Here is a 16,323-nt window from a genome sequence, read left to right as displayed (position 1 = left end):
AATGGTTGTTTTGGTTTTGCTCTGAGGCTTGTAGATTTATCTTCTTTTACTATGGAAAAGTTTCTAAAAAGTGGTCCCTTTACTACTCAGGACAAGGACTTTATATTCTTTATCTCTAGTAACTAGCAGAGTGCTTGGTACTCACATGTTTTTTGAGTTGAACTCAGTAATGGAAAAGAAAGGAAAGAAAATATGTTGGCAGAGATCTACTGATAGCTTGTTTCAGATGTGAAGAATCATATAAAAGAACATATTTACAGAAGGAACAGAATAAGCAGCAAGAAGGATTTTGTACCAATTGGAAAGAAAAGAAGCTGGCAAGTATGGGAAATGCTTCCCTGGTGGCTCAGAGGTTAAAGCATCTGCCTGCAATCCGGGAGATATGGGTTCGATTCCTGGGTTGGGAAGATCCCCTGGAGAAGGAAATGGCAACCCACTCCAGTATTCTTGCCTGGAGAACCCCATGGACGGAGGAGCCTGGTGGGCTACAGTCCATGGAGTCGCAAAGAGTCGGACACGACTGAGCGACTTCACTTTCAGTTTCAAGAGAAAAAACCAGAGAGATCCAGAAGTTAAAATCATACAAACATGCTAGAAGTCCAATTTGGTGACAACTTTCCTAGCTTGAAAGAAGGAAGGAAAGAACTAAAGACAAATCAGTGAATACTCTGGTATATGAGAGAGTGAGATATTGATGTTGCTATCTCCTTAAAAGATGTAAGGTTTAAGCTGAGAGTGGGATTCAGGCAAAAGTAGATATTTTGTTTTCTTGTTGTTAAAACTGAGTTTCAGTTCTAATGAGGTGGATGAAACTGGAACCGATTATACAGAGTGAAGTAAGCCAGAAAGAAAAACACCCATACAGTATACTAACGCATATATATGGAATTTAGAAAGATGGTAATGATAACCCTGTATGCGAGACAGCAAAAGAGACACAGATGTAAAGAACAGACTTTTGGACTCTGTGGGAGAGGGAGAGGGAGAGGGTGGGATGATTTGGGAGAATGGCATTGAAACATGTATACTATCATGTAAGAAATGAATCGCTAGTCTAGGTTCGATACAGGATACAGGATGCTTGGGGCTGGTGCACTGGGATGACCCAGAGAGAAGACATGGGGAGGGTGGTGGGAGGGGCGTTCAGGGTTGGGTACTCATGTACACCTGTGGTGGATTCATGTCAATGTATGGCAAAACCAGTGCAGTATTATAAATTAAAAAAAAATAAAAAAAATTTAAACAGATTAAAAAAATTTTTTAAAAAGAAAAAAAAAAGGAGTTAATGTGGATCACAATAAACTGTGGAATATTCTGAAAGAGATGGAAATTCCAGACCACCTGACCTGCCTCTTGAGAAACCTGTATGCAGGTCAGGAAGCAACAGTTAGAACTGGACATGGAACAACAGACTAGTTCCAAATAGGAAAAGGAGTACGTCAAGGCTGTATATTGTCACCCTGCTTGCTGGGAAGTCTGGCATGTTGCAGTCCATGGGATCACAAAGAGTCAGACATGACTGAGTGACTGAACTGAACTGAATGATAAAATATTCAAGAATGTGGGTCAAAGAAAACAAATGCAATTGAGTGACAATAAATAGTTCAGTTCAGTTAGTCATGTCTGACTCTTTGTGTGGAGAAGGCAATGGCAACCCACTCCAGTACTCTTGCCTGGAAAATCTCATGGACGGAGGAGCCTGGTAGGCTGCAGTCCCTGGGATTGCTGTGAGTTGGACACGACTGAGCAGCTTCACTTTCACTTTTCACTTTCATGCACTGGAGAAGGAAATGGCAACCCACTCCAGTGTTCTTGCCTGGAGAATCCCAGGGATGACGGAGCCTGGTAGGCTCCCATCTATGGGGTCGCACAGAGTCGGACATGACTGAAGCGACTCAGCAGCAGCAGCAGACTCTTTGTGACCCCATGGAGTGCATCATGCCAGGCTTCCCTGTCCATCACCAACTCCCCAAGCCTGCCCAAACCCATGTCCACCGAGTCGGTGATGCCATCCAACCATCTCATCCTCTGACGTCCTCTTTTCCTCCTGCTTTCAATCTTTCCCAGCATCAGGGTCTTTTCAAATGAGTCAGTTCTTTGCATCAGATGGCCAAAGTATTGGAGTTTCAGCTTCAGCATCAGTCCTTCCAATGGATATTCAGCACTGATTTCCTTTAGGATTGACTGGTGGGATCTCCTTGCTGTCCAAGGGACTCTCAAAAGAGTTTTCTCCAACACCACAGTTCAAAAGCATCAATTCTTTGGTGCTCAGCTTTCTTTATAGTCCAACTCTCACATCCATACATGACTACTGGAAAATCCATAGCTTTGACTAGACGGACCTTTGTTGGCAAAGTAATGTCTCTGCTTTTTAAAATGCTGTCTAGGTTGATCATAGCTTTTCTTCCAAGGAGCAAGCGTCTTTTTTTTTTTTTTTTACTTTATTTTACTTTACAATACTGTATTGGTTTTGCCATACCACAGTCACCATCTGCAGTGATTTTGGAGCCCAAGAAAATAAAGTCTGTCACTGTTTCCATTGCTTCCCTATCTATTTGCCATGAAGTGATGGGACTGGATGCCATGATCTTAGTTTTTTGAATGTTGAGTTCTAAGCCAACTTTTTCACTCTCCTCTTTAACTTTGATCAAGAGGCTGTTTAGTTCTTCACTTTCTGCCTTAAGGGTGGTGTCATCTGCGTATCTGAAGTTAAGTTGCTCAGTCCTGTGTGACTCTTTGCAATCCCATAGACTGTAGCCTACCAGGCTCCTCTGCCCATGGAATTTTCCAGGCAAGAGTACTGGAGCGGGTTGACATTTCCTTCTCCAGGGGATCTTCCCAACCCAGGGATCGAACCCAGATCTCCCTCACTGCAGGCAGCTGAGGTTACTGATATTTCTCCTGGCAATCTTGATTACAGCTTGTGCTTCATCCAGCCCAGCATTTCACATGATATACTCTGCATATAAGTGAAATATCAGGGTGACAATATATAGCCTGATGTACCCCTTTCCCAATTTGGAACCAGTTTGTGACAATAAACAAGTCAGCTAAATAATTCCAGATGGCTAACAAAACTGTGGAAGTGGAACTTCCCTGGTGGTCCAGTGGTTAAGAATTTGCCCTGCAATGCAGGGGATGTGGTTTGATCCCTCGTTGGGGAACTGAGATCCCACATGATGAAGAGCAACTAAGTCTGTGTGCCACAACTACTGAAGTGCATGCCACATCTAGGGAGTCCATGCACCTCAACGAAAGATCCTGTATGTTGCAGCTAAGACCCAACACAGCCAAATGGAAAAAAAAAATGCTGTGGAAGTAAATGTGTTTCCTTAGAGAATGTGTGAAAGGAAACAGAAGTAGAACAACCTATGGATCACTTGTGATCACAGGGAGATGATGAAGATGAAGAATATTTAAAAGCAGATTCACAAAGAGTGGTCCATGGCAAGGGGCATTTTAAAAGAAGAGGCTAAGCCAAATATGACCTTTCCTTAGAAAGGAATTACACATCTTTGAAATCAATTCCTCCAGAATGGAGGAAAAGATTCTAAAAAGAGAATCAAAAAGAATTACATGAAGGAAGGCAAACATACCAAACAGCACACTGAATGCTTGCATTTTCTTTGAAGGTTGCACATTACCTGTTCAAAAGCTGTTGAAGCTTTTCTTCCTTGGTCTAGATCAATTGCAGCTGCCATGAGTAAACATGTTTTCTGTGCAATCAGAATTACTTGATCAGGAGGACAAAACTGGGACAGCTGATAAGAAATAACCAGAACATCAATGAATAGGGAGAATTCTGCCAGGTGAACACAAACAATCAGAATGAAAATCAGCAACATCCTGTCTGAATGACAAAATTCAGCTGGAAAACCACATTTCACCTTAACAATGATATCGGCTATAACACTGATTTATGGTTTTAATTTTGTATTACTTTCCATTTTTTAGCACTTTTTGAGAGATTAAAAAGTATTTCTTCACAATTTTCCTGTCTTTCCCAGTGACAAGTACTGTCATTTGGCCCTGTATCTTTATCTAGTGATTTACTTCTTGGCTTATGTTGTAATTTCCACGTGATTTTTCCCCTGGAAAATAGATTTTCCCTTTGCATTGAATAGAGCTGAAATTAATACCTATATTGTTCATGGCTGAAAGAGACAATGTCAAATCTTGACAGACATTAGGATAACTTCATCATTAAACCTTGTACTCTAGCTTTAGAAAAAAACTCCCATGGGGTGTGCTTAGAGTAGGGGGCCTGAAGAAATGGCTCCTCTGTTTATAACACGTCCAACAGGAATCTGGGTTCATTGTGACAAGGGGCACAAAACTTGTGGCCTTTCTATGAACAAATACCCAAACACATGTCCCTCTGTAGCTCGATATGGTTGCTGGTAGGACCAGCGGGGCTCAATACTGGAAGAAAACCTACAGTATTTAATAGAGAAGTTTGCCACCTAGAGTTGGTGAGGTGCATACACGAGTGGGCCATGGAATAGTCTTATAAAGACTTTGAACCTCTCTTTCCAAGGGGAAAAAAAAAAAAAATAGATTGCAACTGCATGCCATTCTGGAAAAGATGATCTAAAGATCAACAGTTGCCAGGAGTTTGGGGGGAGAGGGGAGATGAATACACAGGGTACAGAAGTTTTATGAGCAGTGAAATATTGTATATCACATTATAATGATGGATATATATCATTGTACTTTTGTCTAAACCCACAGAATATGCAACACTACTCTCACTTATTAAAGCGAACCCTATGGTGAACTGTGGACTTTGGAAATTATGTGTCAGTGCATTTCGTTCTTGGTTTTTTTTTTTAAAAAGGTACCACTTAGTTAATAATGGCTATGCATGTGTGGGAAGGGGATATATGGGAAATTTCTGTACCTGTCAATTTTGTTGTAAACCTAAAAATGGTTTAAAAAGTCAAAAAAAAAAAAAAAGAATTAACACTCAGGGTAGACATTTTTGGCAAAACTTTTGTTTCCTTTCATGTGTGTATACATATTACACACAAGATCAACAAAGTTTGTAGGCCACTCTAGCCAAATTATGCTAGCAAATAAAAGCACAAATTAACCTCAAAAAATAACCTCCCAGCATTGTACAATAAAATTCTAGGCTACTTAGGATTCTAACATGGAATTCTACTGGTGCTATCACAAATGTCAAAACTAAAACTGATTTATTTTACCTCATTAAAATGGCAATTATACTTAAAATTTTCAAACATTATTTCTTATTCTCCCCAAATATTTAGTGATCATAATCATCACCATCATTTAACTAAATAGCATTTCAAGATACCCAATCTCTACATCTCAGGCAACTCATATATAAGGTGAAGGAGTTGTGCTAGATTACCTATATAGTTTTCTCCAGTTCTAAAACATTTAATCTATCTCAACGTAACAGATTTCATACTCCTGAATGTGTATGAAGGATATTCTTTACCACTTCCCCTTTCATCCGCTCATCAATGCTTGTTCCTTTGTCTGTCATTTAACCTCTACCTTGCAGGCTAATGACTATTTTTAAATGCTTATAATTCCAAAACAAACTCAAATCCTTACACATAGAGCTTGCTCTCAGAAAAGTTATAAAGCAGATCTAAACTTCTCGGCATCCTTTTAACCTCCTGTTGTCCCCAGATACCTATTCTATATTCCTATAGACTTATATCCAGAACTGTTTCTAACGTTTTGGCAATTTACAATTTCTTAAAGAGTATTTCCTTCTAAAAATAGTTAGATTTTTATATAGGACTTTGAGAGACTAAAATTCCTTCAAAGATAAAAGAGTAAGTCTCTTATGGTAGAACTTTACACTCCAGGATGGTTGTTTGTGATACTGTGGTATGGGGAGATCTACCTCATATTCTCATATCATATCCTCTAGGGATCAAATTCTCCTTAGGTCATTCCTGCTTAAACGTGTATTAAGAGTTCCTAGATTAAAAGCCAATCTCACTCTATACTTAGTCCTTGACTATAGCCATAGTGGTCATATCCTCGTTGTGGTTCAAACATGAGATACTTGTTAGAAGAGACTTACCTTGTAAGAAAGTATAAAAAACTCTTTCATTGACAGTGGATCTTTCTCACATTGCACAGCCAAGTTCCAAGCTGAATATTAACATGAAATAACATAATTATGAAAATTCACTGTTTAATCTGTACCATTATAATCTCCACAGATTTATAATCTCCACATCCTTAATATTAACATACTAATGTAGGGTTTCTCAAGGGTTAAAAAAAGCTAACTTTAGGTTTTTAGAGAAATTTTTTCCAGGTAAACTTAGAGACTTCTATTAGTTCCAATCTTTAATTCTAGGACAATGACTAGTGGCAATAATGTTGAGTTTTTTTAAAATCAGGGATATACAATAAATTCTTAGTTGACATGAATCCATCTAAAAAATGACGATCACATTGAAGAGTTCACCAATTCTTTTGAAAGAAAGTCAAAATTCAGCAAAGAACAGGCATATTAGACTCAAACGTTCAGGAAAACTGATGGAAAGATTCACAGCTTTCATAGAGCTGTGGACATCCCCATCAGGCAACATTCAGCATGATCTTTATCTTCAAAAATCAAAATTAAAATTCAGTAAAACAAGTATTGAGAAATAACTTTTCAAACTTCTAAAGCATCAAAGTCATTAAATTTTTCTATAATTAAAATGTTTTCTATTTTCCATTATACACATAAGTTTCCCAGAAGCCAGATTGCTATATTTATTCCCTTTTCTCCTAGAGACCCAGTAAACCCCATAAAGCAGAAAAAGGTTCATGAAGAACCAGTTAACCTTATAACACTGATGCTTAATTGCTCTCACTTACTTACCACTGGAGTGTAAATTTTATAAATAGAATTTACATGAAGTTAATTATATAACTCGTAACTGTATAACTTGATGAATTTTCATAAAGTATATAATATCCATGTAACCAATCCAGATCAAAGATCTTTATCATTACCAGAAACCCAGAAGCAATCCCACCTACTCTCTTCAAGTACTACTCCCTTCAACGGTAACCACTATCCTGAGTTGTAACACTGTAAATTAGTTGGCTGGCTTTTTGTTTCTTACTATATATAAATGGATCCATGCAGTATATACGTAACATCTGGCTTCTTTTGCTCAACATAACTTTTGTGAGATTCATTCATATTGTTGCATGTAGTTTATTTTCCATGATTCACATTTAGAGATAAATTGGGCATTCTAGACCAAGTTTAGGAACATAACCTTGGAGACCTGCAGTTCTAATTCATTATTTTATTCTTAGATTCATTTCAATAGGAAATGAAGAAAACTAACAGTTGAGTACATGGTATGTCCCAGGTTCCCCATTTTTTATAGTAAAACTGAGATTAAATAGTAAAACTGAGATTAAGCAAGTTATCCTTATACCCATAGCTATAAATTTAAGAACTAGAATTTGAATCTGTCTGATTCTATCACCCCACAATGTTTCGCTTAGCCACAGAATTTCCTTTTACCTGTTTTTCGAAACCAATGAGCTTCGTTAATCTTAGAGGCTAAAGTCCAAGCTTCTCCTTCAAATAACTGTGTAAGGTTCAGGAGTACTGCATCAAACAGGAAAATCTGATATTAAGGCCTTTTACTTTATACTCTAACAAAGTTGTTAATCCTGCTTTAAAAACAGTCAGAAATGAGCCTGGATTTAGAAAGTTCTTTTTCAGTGTGTGTACATGAGTACATACCAAAATAATTAAAATGACAAAAAGCATTACCAAGCTCTTATAAACTGTTAATTCAAACTCTAGAGAACAAACATCTTCGGAGAGATTTTTAATTAGAGCAATCATTCACCACCTGAGGTAGAAAGATATGATTTACGTGTCAGGAAAAAAAGGATAGAAATAATCATTTAAAATACTGAAATGGAGATTGAGGATTGGAAGAGTACTGAGAGGTTGGCATAGTATTTACTTACTGAACTCCTACAGCAAGCAAAGTAAAGAACCAAAATCTGTTGTGATCATCAGAAAACATTTATTACATACTCTTGTGCCCTTCTGAGAGAGAAGAATGCCAACAGGAAACATTCCTCTTAAGCTGTGGTTTCTAAACTGCTTTGTTACATTTAACAACCTGTTAACAGATATTTGAAGTACAAAAGTGAATGACTGCAATAAATGAGATAGAATTTCTAGGATATGGAGTTTTTGGTGTATTTAAGTTAGCTGAATGAAGTGGGCAGGCAGGAATTAATGGTATACAGAGATGACACTGACTTGGATAGATCGATAGTGACTATAGTGAAGTCGCTCAGTTCTGTCCGACTCTTTGTGACCCCGTGGACTGTAGCCTACCAGGCTCCTCTGTCCATGGGATTTTTCAGGCAATAGTCCTGGAGTGGATTGCCATTTCCTTTTCCAGGGGATTTTCCCAACTCAGGGATCGAACCTGGGGTCTCCCACATTGTAGACAGACGCTTTACCGTCTGAGCCACCAGGGAAGTCCAGATAGATCGATAGACAGCCTCAAAATAACAGAGTAAACAATCCTAATTTGATACAGAGATCATAAAAATTAGTGGGGTTCAGAGTATTTTTGTTTTGATCCTTTTTTACCTGTTCATTTTCTAGGTTAGAATCAAGTGGCAACAGAGATGGAAGGCAGGTAGGGAGGGAGGAAGGAAAAAAAAGAAATGTCTTTTCAAAAACTGCAATAAAAACAGAGCTGAAATCACATTTGGAGATGAATGCTAGTGACGGCAAACTTTTCTCTGCTTGTGAATAAAGAAACTAGGTTTACTGCTGTGACAAATGTTAGTAAAAACATGAAGCTTAACTCAAACATGAAGCCTGAGACAGTGTGCTCAATATACTTGGAGAATTTATATATTAATAGAGGACAGAGGCAAGATGAATGAGTGAAAATAATCAAGGAGATATTTACCTCTATTGAAGTAAGCCAAAAGTCTATCCATTTCTTTCTTTCTAAAAAGTAAAGAAAAGAGTATTTTCCTGCTGTTCCAAAGCTTTACTACAGAAAAGTATCAAAAAGAGACTCTATTTGTACCTGAGAGCTTCTCAAAGAAAATGCAAAATTGTGAATTTTGCTGCTCAAGGTGCCAATCTATCATTTTACACCGTTTTTCCCCCTTATAGGATACTGTTCCTCAGCCCCAATGTCCTCACATTTTTTTTCCTCTCTTCCCCCTCTACACCTATTCTTAAGCAAAGGATTTCAATGACTGATAAAGTTTTATATTACAGGGTCATAGAATTTGAGAGCAGGTACTGATCTCTGTGATTTTCAACTTTTTTTTGAAGAGGGGAAACCAGAACCTGTGTTTTAGATAAAATTTTATAAAACTCTAATATACAAGAATAGGCAGAAGTGTAGCTGCTCTGTTTGAACCATTCGTGGGCAGAGGCCTAGAGCCTCAGTTCCTGGTCCCTGAGGCAGTGGCACAGAATTTTCAGGTTTCTAAGGAATATAGTTCAAAAATCACTGATCCATAACCTTAATTTTATAGATGAGAAAACAGATCTGGAAATTGGGGATGATTTGTCTAAGGTCATGCAATGACGATGTCAAGACTACTACCATTCAAGCCTTTTGACCCTTTGTTAAGCTTCCTTGTGTGCTATGCTTAGTCGCTCGTTTGTGTCTGACTCTGCAATCCCATGGTCTTTGCGACTGTGGTCTGCCAGGCTCCTCTGTCCATGGGGATTCTCCAGGCAAGAATACTGGAATGGATTGCCATGCCCTCCTCCAGAGGATCTTCCCAACCCAGAGATCAAACCCAGGTCTCCCGCACTGCAGGCGGATTCTTTACCATCTGAGCCACCAGGAAAGCCCTAAGTTTCCTTAGGTGGAGTACATAAATTTTAACAGAGAAAAACATCCCATTATGTTTAAACAAAGGATTAAATATGGAAGTATTAGCTAACTCAACTAAAAAAGTTTATACTAAGTAGGGTAGAATATACTGTAAGACTAGTCTTATCAGGAGAATGTCTAATATTATACAATGCAGACTCTGCTTCAGGAAAACTAGCCGCTTTCTCAGTGATAAACAATAGACATCTACTTTATATAAAGCAGCTCCTAACATAAATTTCATTAATCTGAATTTAAGCTGAGCTAAAGTTGACTTCTTTACCATTTAATTCAGTGACTATATAAAATAATCTATGAGGGGTCATTAATGTAAATAAATAGTACAAGTAAGAATGAGGATATGGAAAGGAATGAACAGTCTATTTAAGAGACAAACTGCTTTAAAAAGTTTTAGCACACAAATTGTTAATACTTAAGTAGATACTGTAATTTAAAACCATAAGATTGTAAAGCAATTAGCCTCCAATTAAAATAAATTCATACTAAAAAAAATTTTTAGAATAGGACTTTAAAAATTTTCCAGTTCATCTTTTATTTAATAAGTGAAGAAAATAAACCTTAGAGAAGTCAAATAAGTTGTTATTGTCTAAAGTAAACCAGAAGTTAGCAAAATATCTGAAACTAGAACTCAATTCTCTCTTTCCACTGAATTAGGCCTTTTTTCCCCTAAATTAGTCTAATCTATTTGTTAAATCAGGTCCTGACCTCTAAAACATTGCTAGTAGATGTTCTTTATTTTTTTAGGAGTTCTTTATTACTGTATTTACATGAAAACAATAAAGGCATATTTTTAAAATATTCTGTAATTTAAGTTTGTCCTTAATTTAAACAAGATACCTTTCTTTTTCCCTATCTTCTAATTAGTTTTAATGAGTGGGATCTGACTGCATTGCAATTACATGGAGTATGAAGTACCCTGTAAGTCCAATATAAGCTCTTCTTATAAAGAACTGATATTTAGTCATTTAAACAAATTGAGTGACTATTATGCATCTGATACTGTCCTAGATTTCAGAGATACAAAGATAAATATAAATAGCCCTTTTTAGCCTTCAAGGAGCTTTTATGTTCTATTAGCTATCAAGGTTTAGTCTCTGAGTTTCCTATTTTATTCTTTATCTTTTCATTGTTGAAAATTTCAAAGAAGTTTACATGTGTTAACAGATGAAAGAACCCCCAGGTATCCATGGCTTAGCTTCAATAATTATTAACTCATCATCAATCTTATTTCAATGATACCTCCACCTAGCTATATTATTTTGAAGCAAATTCCAGACATCACATAATTTCATCCATAAATATTTTAGGGTGTGTCTATAAAAGGATTCTTTAAAAATCATAACTATATTACCATTATATGCCTTAAAGATAAAAAAATTTTAAAAATTATTTGGCTGTGCTGGGTCTTAGTTGTAGCATGTGGGATCTTTTAGTTGTGGCACGTGGGATTTAGTTTTCTGACCAGTGATCAAACCAGGACCCCTGCATTAGGAGTGTGGAGTCTTAGCCACGTACGACCAGGGAAGTTCCAATAATTTCTTAATATCATCAAATATTTGATCATTATTCAAATTCCAATTATATCAATATTTTTTTTTTTTAGTGTAAGTGCCCTTCAAATGGATTCTGTAAAGAAGAGGCAAAACTTAACCATACATGTATGGGTAGAATTTGTATTATAAAAAAAGTTATGTCATCAATATAATATTACCTCAGTTATAGACAGTTCCCAATGAATTTAGCTGAAAAAATATTATACCTCCAGGTACAAAGATACAAAGCAAAAAAGAAGTAGTGGTACACTATTATAGACTTTTTGTTCAAGCAGAGACAATAGAGATGAGTGATATTTCTCTGAAAGTCATCCCTACTCAAGATCTTGAAGTTTTCTTTTAAATTATTAGGAGTAAATGAATTTTGTGAATGAAAAATAGGTGACCTAATTCTTCCACAAATTGTTAAGTTCTTGATATCGTATGCCATAGAAACTGTGAGCAGAAAGATATTTGAGTACTCCCAGCTGAGCTGATAGAAAATCAGAATCAACAAACCAATCAGGTTATTTATGTTTCTGTGGGAAAGTAAGAGATGTAAGTCTCCTGTTAAGAAAGGGAAAAACAGACTTCCCTGATGGTCCAGTGGTTAAGAATCTGCCTGCCAAAGCAGGGGACATAAGTCAGATCCTTGGTCTAGTGAGATTCCACATGCCCCAGGGCAACTAGACCCATGAGCCACAACTACTGAGCCTGTGCTCTAGAGCCCATGAGCCACAACTACTGAAGCCCATAATATAGAGTTTTTGCACTCCACAACAAGAGAAGCCACCACAATGAGAAGCCCTCGCACCACAATTAGAGAGTAGCCCCCGCTCACTGCAACTGGAGAAAGCCTGTAAGTAGCAACAAGGACCCAGCACAGCCATAAATAAATAATGGGAAAAACAGATGCAATATCATAATGAACTCAGCTAATGTTACTGAGGGCATGGTAAGGGTCTGGCAATATTCTAAGTGTTTTACACTTATTTATTCATCAAATCATCACAGTAACCTCATAGGGTAGGTATTATTATTACACCCATTTTACAGATGGGGAAACAGAGGCCCAGGCTACGTATCTAATAAGTGGCAGAGCCAAAATATAAATCCAGGAAGACTAGCCCCAGAGTCTATATTGCCCTTACCCATTATATTATATATTTCTCAATATTAGGTTTCTAATGGAAGTTTTTCTATTTTTTTTCTAATGGTGAATACATCATTTCTGTTGAATTATAACTTACTTGTTTTCACATTCTGGCATTTGAGAAACTCTTGGAAGAAAAAGACGAAACAAACACCTGTATGATAAAGTAATAAAAAAAGTGATGCTTAGAAAGAAATCAAGTTAGTAATCTTGATTACTCCAGGGGATGGAAGTAAGAAAAGAGAGGAGAAAAGGAGATTAATTATTTTATTTGTAAGTCTCTGTATGTCTTAATGGTTGCAATGAAAACATACCAACTTTGTAATTTTGGAAGAGTAATTTAGTAAAATAATTTTAAAACAAAAGCATTGCTTATTAGACATTCTTAAATAGTTCCACAGTTTATATCACTGCCCCAGATCACCTGCTGGAACATTAGGCATAGTGTACAAGTTTTTAATATTTTTCTTTCTGTAAAGTAACCTGGAACTGGCCTTTGGGTTCCATATAAACTAGGATGAGTACTTTTTGAAGGGATCTGGCAGCATGATGACAAATGGACAAAATAAGGTATTTTGTGAAGTTTCAAACCTTAAAAATCTTTAAAAATAAAAACACTATCAATCATCCTGGATGATTTTAGATATTTATCTGACTAAATATATGCAATTATCTCAAGACTCCTTCTGATATTAGTATATCTGTGATTCCATTTCCCTTCAGAAGAGTGGACTCAAGTACAGTTGGCCAACAGGATAATCACTACAGAACCCTTCTGGTTTTCAGTTTTTCCACTAGCATATTCTCAGTTACATCATTAGAGGTTACCATTACCTCAGCCTCCTCTGCCTCATTATTTTATGTAAAAGTTCCCTTTTGATAAATCATTTTCTTTCATAGAAAGAGATAAAGAAAAGATCAGGTTTAACTGATACGTTATTTTTTTTTGTACTTTAAGCATTCTTACCAAATTTCCAATAGCATTTTTCACAGAAATAAGAGAAAAAAAATCCTGAAATTCGTACGGAACCACAAAAGACCCTGAACAACCAAAGCAAGCTTGAAAAAGAAGAAGAAAGTTAGAGCCATCACACTTGTTGTATACTACAAAGCTAATAAGAATAGTCACATAGACCAATGGAATAGAATAGAGAGCCCAGAAATAAACTCACCTATATATCATTAACCAATATTTGACAAGGGAGACATGAATACTTAATAGAGGAAATATAATCTTTGTCAATAAGTGGTACTAAGAAAATTGATATCCACACATAAAAGAATGAAACTGGACCCTTATCTCTCACTACACAGAAGACATAGATCAAAATGGATTAAAGACTTAAATATAAGACTTAAAACCAATTAAAAAACAAATAAATTTAAAAAAAAATGTAGAAGCATAAACTCCTGGAAGAAAACACAGGGAAAACTCCTTGATAATAACTTTTTGGATATGATACCGAAAGCACAAGCAACAAAAGCAAAAATGAGTTAAAATGAGTAAGTGGGGCTAAATCACAGTAAAAATCTTCTGCATAGCAAAGGAAACTATCAAAAAAATGAAAAGGCAACTAATAGAATGGAAGAAAATATCTGCAAACAATATATCTGATAAGTGGTTAATATCTAAAATATATAAGGAACTCCTACAGCTCAACTGCAAAATACAATCTTATTTTAACATGGGCAGAAGCCCTGTATAGATATTTTTCCAAAGAAGGCACCCAAATGGCCAACAGGTACATGAAAAGATGCTCAACATTATAATCATCAGGGAAATGCAAGTCAAAACCACAATGAAATATCACCTCACACCTGTTAGAATGGCTATTATCAAAAAAAAAAAAGAGATAATAAGTTTTGTAGAGAAAAGGAAACCCTTGTGCATTGTTGACAGGAATGCAAGCTGGTACAGCCACTGTGGAAAAAGAGCATGTAGGTTCCTCAGAAATTAAAAATAAAACTGCTATACAATTCACCAACCCGACTTTGGGGCATGTATCTAAAAGAAAGGAAATCAGTGTCTTGAAGAAATATCTGCACCTCCATGTTCACTATAGCATTATCTGCAATAGCTAAGACACGGAGACAACCTTAAGTGTCCATCAATGGAGGAATAAAGAAAATGTAGTATGTGTACTTGCACACACACACAGGAATATTATTTAACTAGATAAAAGAAAGTCCTGTCTTTTATGACAACATGGACAGACCTTGAGGGCATCGTACTAAGTGAAATAAGTCAGACAAAGAAAGACAAGTACTGGATTATCTCCCTTATATGCGGAATCTTTTTTTTAAAAAAAAGAAAGAAATAACAAAAAATGGAAGAAATCCAAACACACAGAAACAGAGTAGAATGATGTTTGTTAGGGCCTGCGGGTGGAGAAAATGGAGAGATGTTGGTCAAAGGGTATAAACTTCCAGTTACAAATTGAATACAGCCCAGAGATCTAATGTACAGCATGGTGACTGTAGTTGACCATGCTGTATTATATACATGAAGGTTGCTAAGAGAGTAAATCTTAAACGTTCTCACCACATATAGTGTAGTGTTTTGTGAGGTGATGGATGTAATCTTATTGTGCTAACCATTTCATAATATGAATGTGTATTAAATCACCAAGTTACATACCTTAAACGTACAAAATACCACCATTTGTCAGTTATATCTCAATAAAGCCAGGGGAAAAAAAACCACTTGGTACTGTAGGCATTGTTTCAGCCTGAAGCCATCAGTACTATTACAGCAAAATTTATAGACCAAGAGTAACATGTATAGAGGAAATGCTTTTACATCCACAGGATGTGGATTACTTACTTTAAAGCTGTAAGAACTTGTGGCGGCTCTTCCGAATATTTAGCTAAATTTTCCAAAGCTTTTACTGCTACAACTTGTTGGCCATTCTAAAAAGGATAAATATGATATGTTAAATTACATTTCAAAATGACACTTACAAAATACTGTCTATATTCCTGCCCATTAAGGACAAGAAAAAAATCTAAACTTGTCTGTTTTGTATTCTCAAAAAGTTGCTGCAAGATGGTAGAAGGATTACTCACTGAAAAAATTTTTACTAAACAGGTTCATACTGGCTGCCAAAAGCCACTCCTCTCTATCCACAAATACTGATAGCCTTGCCAACACCGCCTTGACTCCACTAGGACTAATCCTACTGTGTTCTTTATTCCTGTTTATCAGCAGTAACCAAAAGAACCCCAGACTCTGAGATCACCCTCATTTCCAGCACCCTAATCCACATAAGGGTTTCCCAAGTGGCTCAGTGGTAAAAAATCCACCTGCCAACGCAGGAGACACAGGATTGATCCCTGGGTCAGGAAGATCCCACTCCAGTATTCTTGCCTGGGAAGTCCCATGGTCAGAGGAACCTGGTGGGCTACAGTCCATGGGGTCGCAAGAGTTTGATACAACTCTTTTTTGACTAACAACAAACTTTTCTAATTCACTCCTTTTATCACTCCAGCAATCCTTCAACTGCATTAAGATCCTTCACTAATACATTGACACTACTAACATTTCACCATTCCTAATCTCTTTGAAGTCCTCCTTTATATCTTGTTTAAATTCCATGGGGATTCATTATAACCATTTCCTTCTTTATTGATTTTCCTGCCCCTCTTTTGCTTTGTTGTGTTCATCTGGCAAAACTATGTTGTTACTGTTCAATCACTAAGTCATATCAGCGAACCCAAGCCTGGTTAAATTCAACTTTCT

At 36.6% G+C, this 16,323-nt stretch overlaps 1 protein-coding gene and 1 non-coding gene across 2 annotated transcripts in view; one reads left to right on the top strand and one right to left on the bottom strand.

Moving 5' to 3' along the window:
* TEX11 (testis expressed 11) overlaps window positions 1-16,323 on the bottom strand; it is a 220,582-nt gene that overhangs the window by 54,859 nt on the left and 149,400 nt on the right. Inside the window, exons 18-23 of the mRNA XM_068963198.1 lie at window positions 15,409-15,494; window positions 12,682-12,738; window positions 8,949-8,989; window positions 7,523-7,609; window positions 6,068-6,138; window positions 3,645-3,761 (exon numbers count right to left, since the gene is read on the bottom strand). Of these exons, the coding sequence (XP_068819299.1) occupies window positions 3,645-3,761; window positions 6,068-6,138; window positions 7,523-7,609; window positions 8,949-8,989; window positions 12,682-12,738; window positions 15,409-15,494 (459 nt within the window). The remainder of the gene's footprint in view (window positions 1-3,644; window positions 3,762-6,067; window positions 6,139-7,522; window positions 7,610-8,948; window positions 8,990-12,681; window positions 12,739-15,408; window positions 15,495-16,323) is intronic.
* LOC138072095 (small nucleolar RNA SNORA11) lies at window positions 4,242-4,372 on the top strand. Its single transcript, XR_011144245.1, has one exon. It is a non-coding gene; the product is annotated as a small nucleolar RNA SNORA11 (small nucleolar RNA).

Source organism: Capricornis sumatraensis, chromosome X (genome assembly GCF_032405125.1).
Source record: "Capricornis sumatraensis isolate serow.1 chromosome X, serow.2, whole genome shotgun sequence".
NCBI lineage: Eukaryota > Metazoa > Chordata > Mammalia > Artiodactyla > Bovidae > Capricornis > Capricornis sumatraensis.
This window is presented reverse-complemented; position numbering and strand designations above follow the sequence as displayed.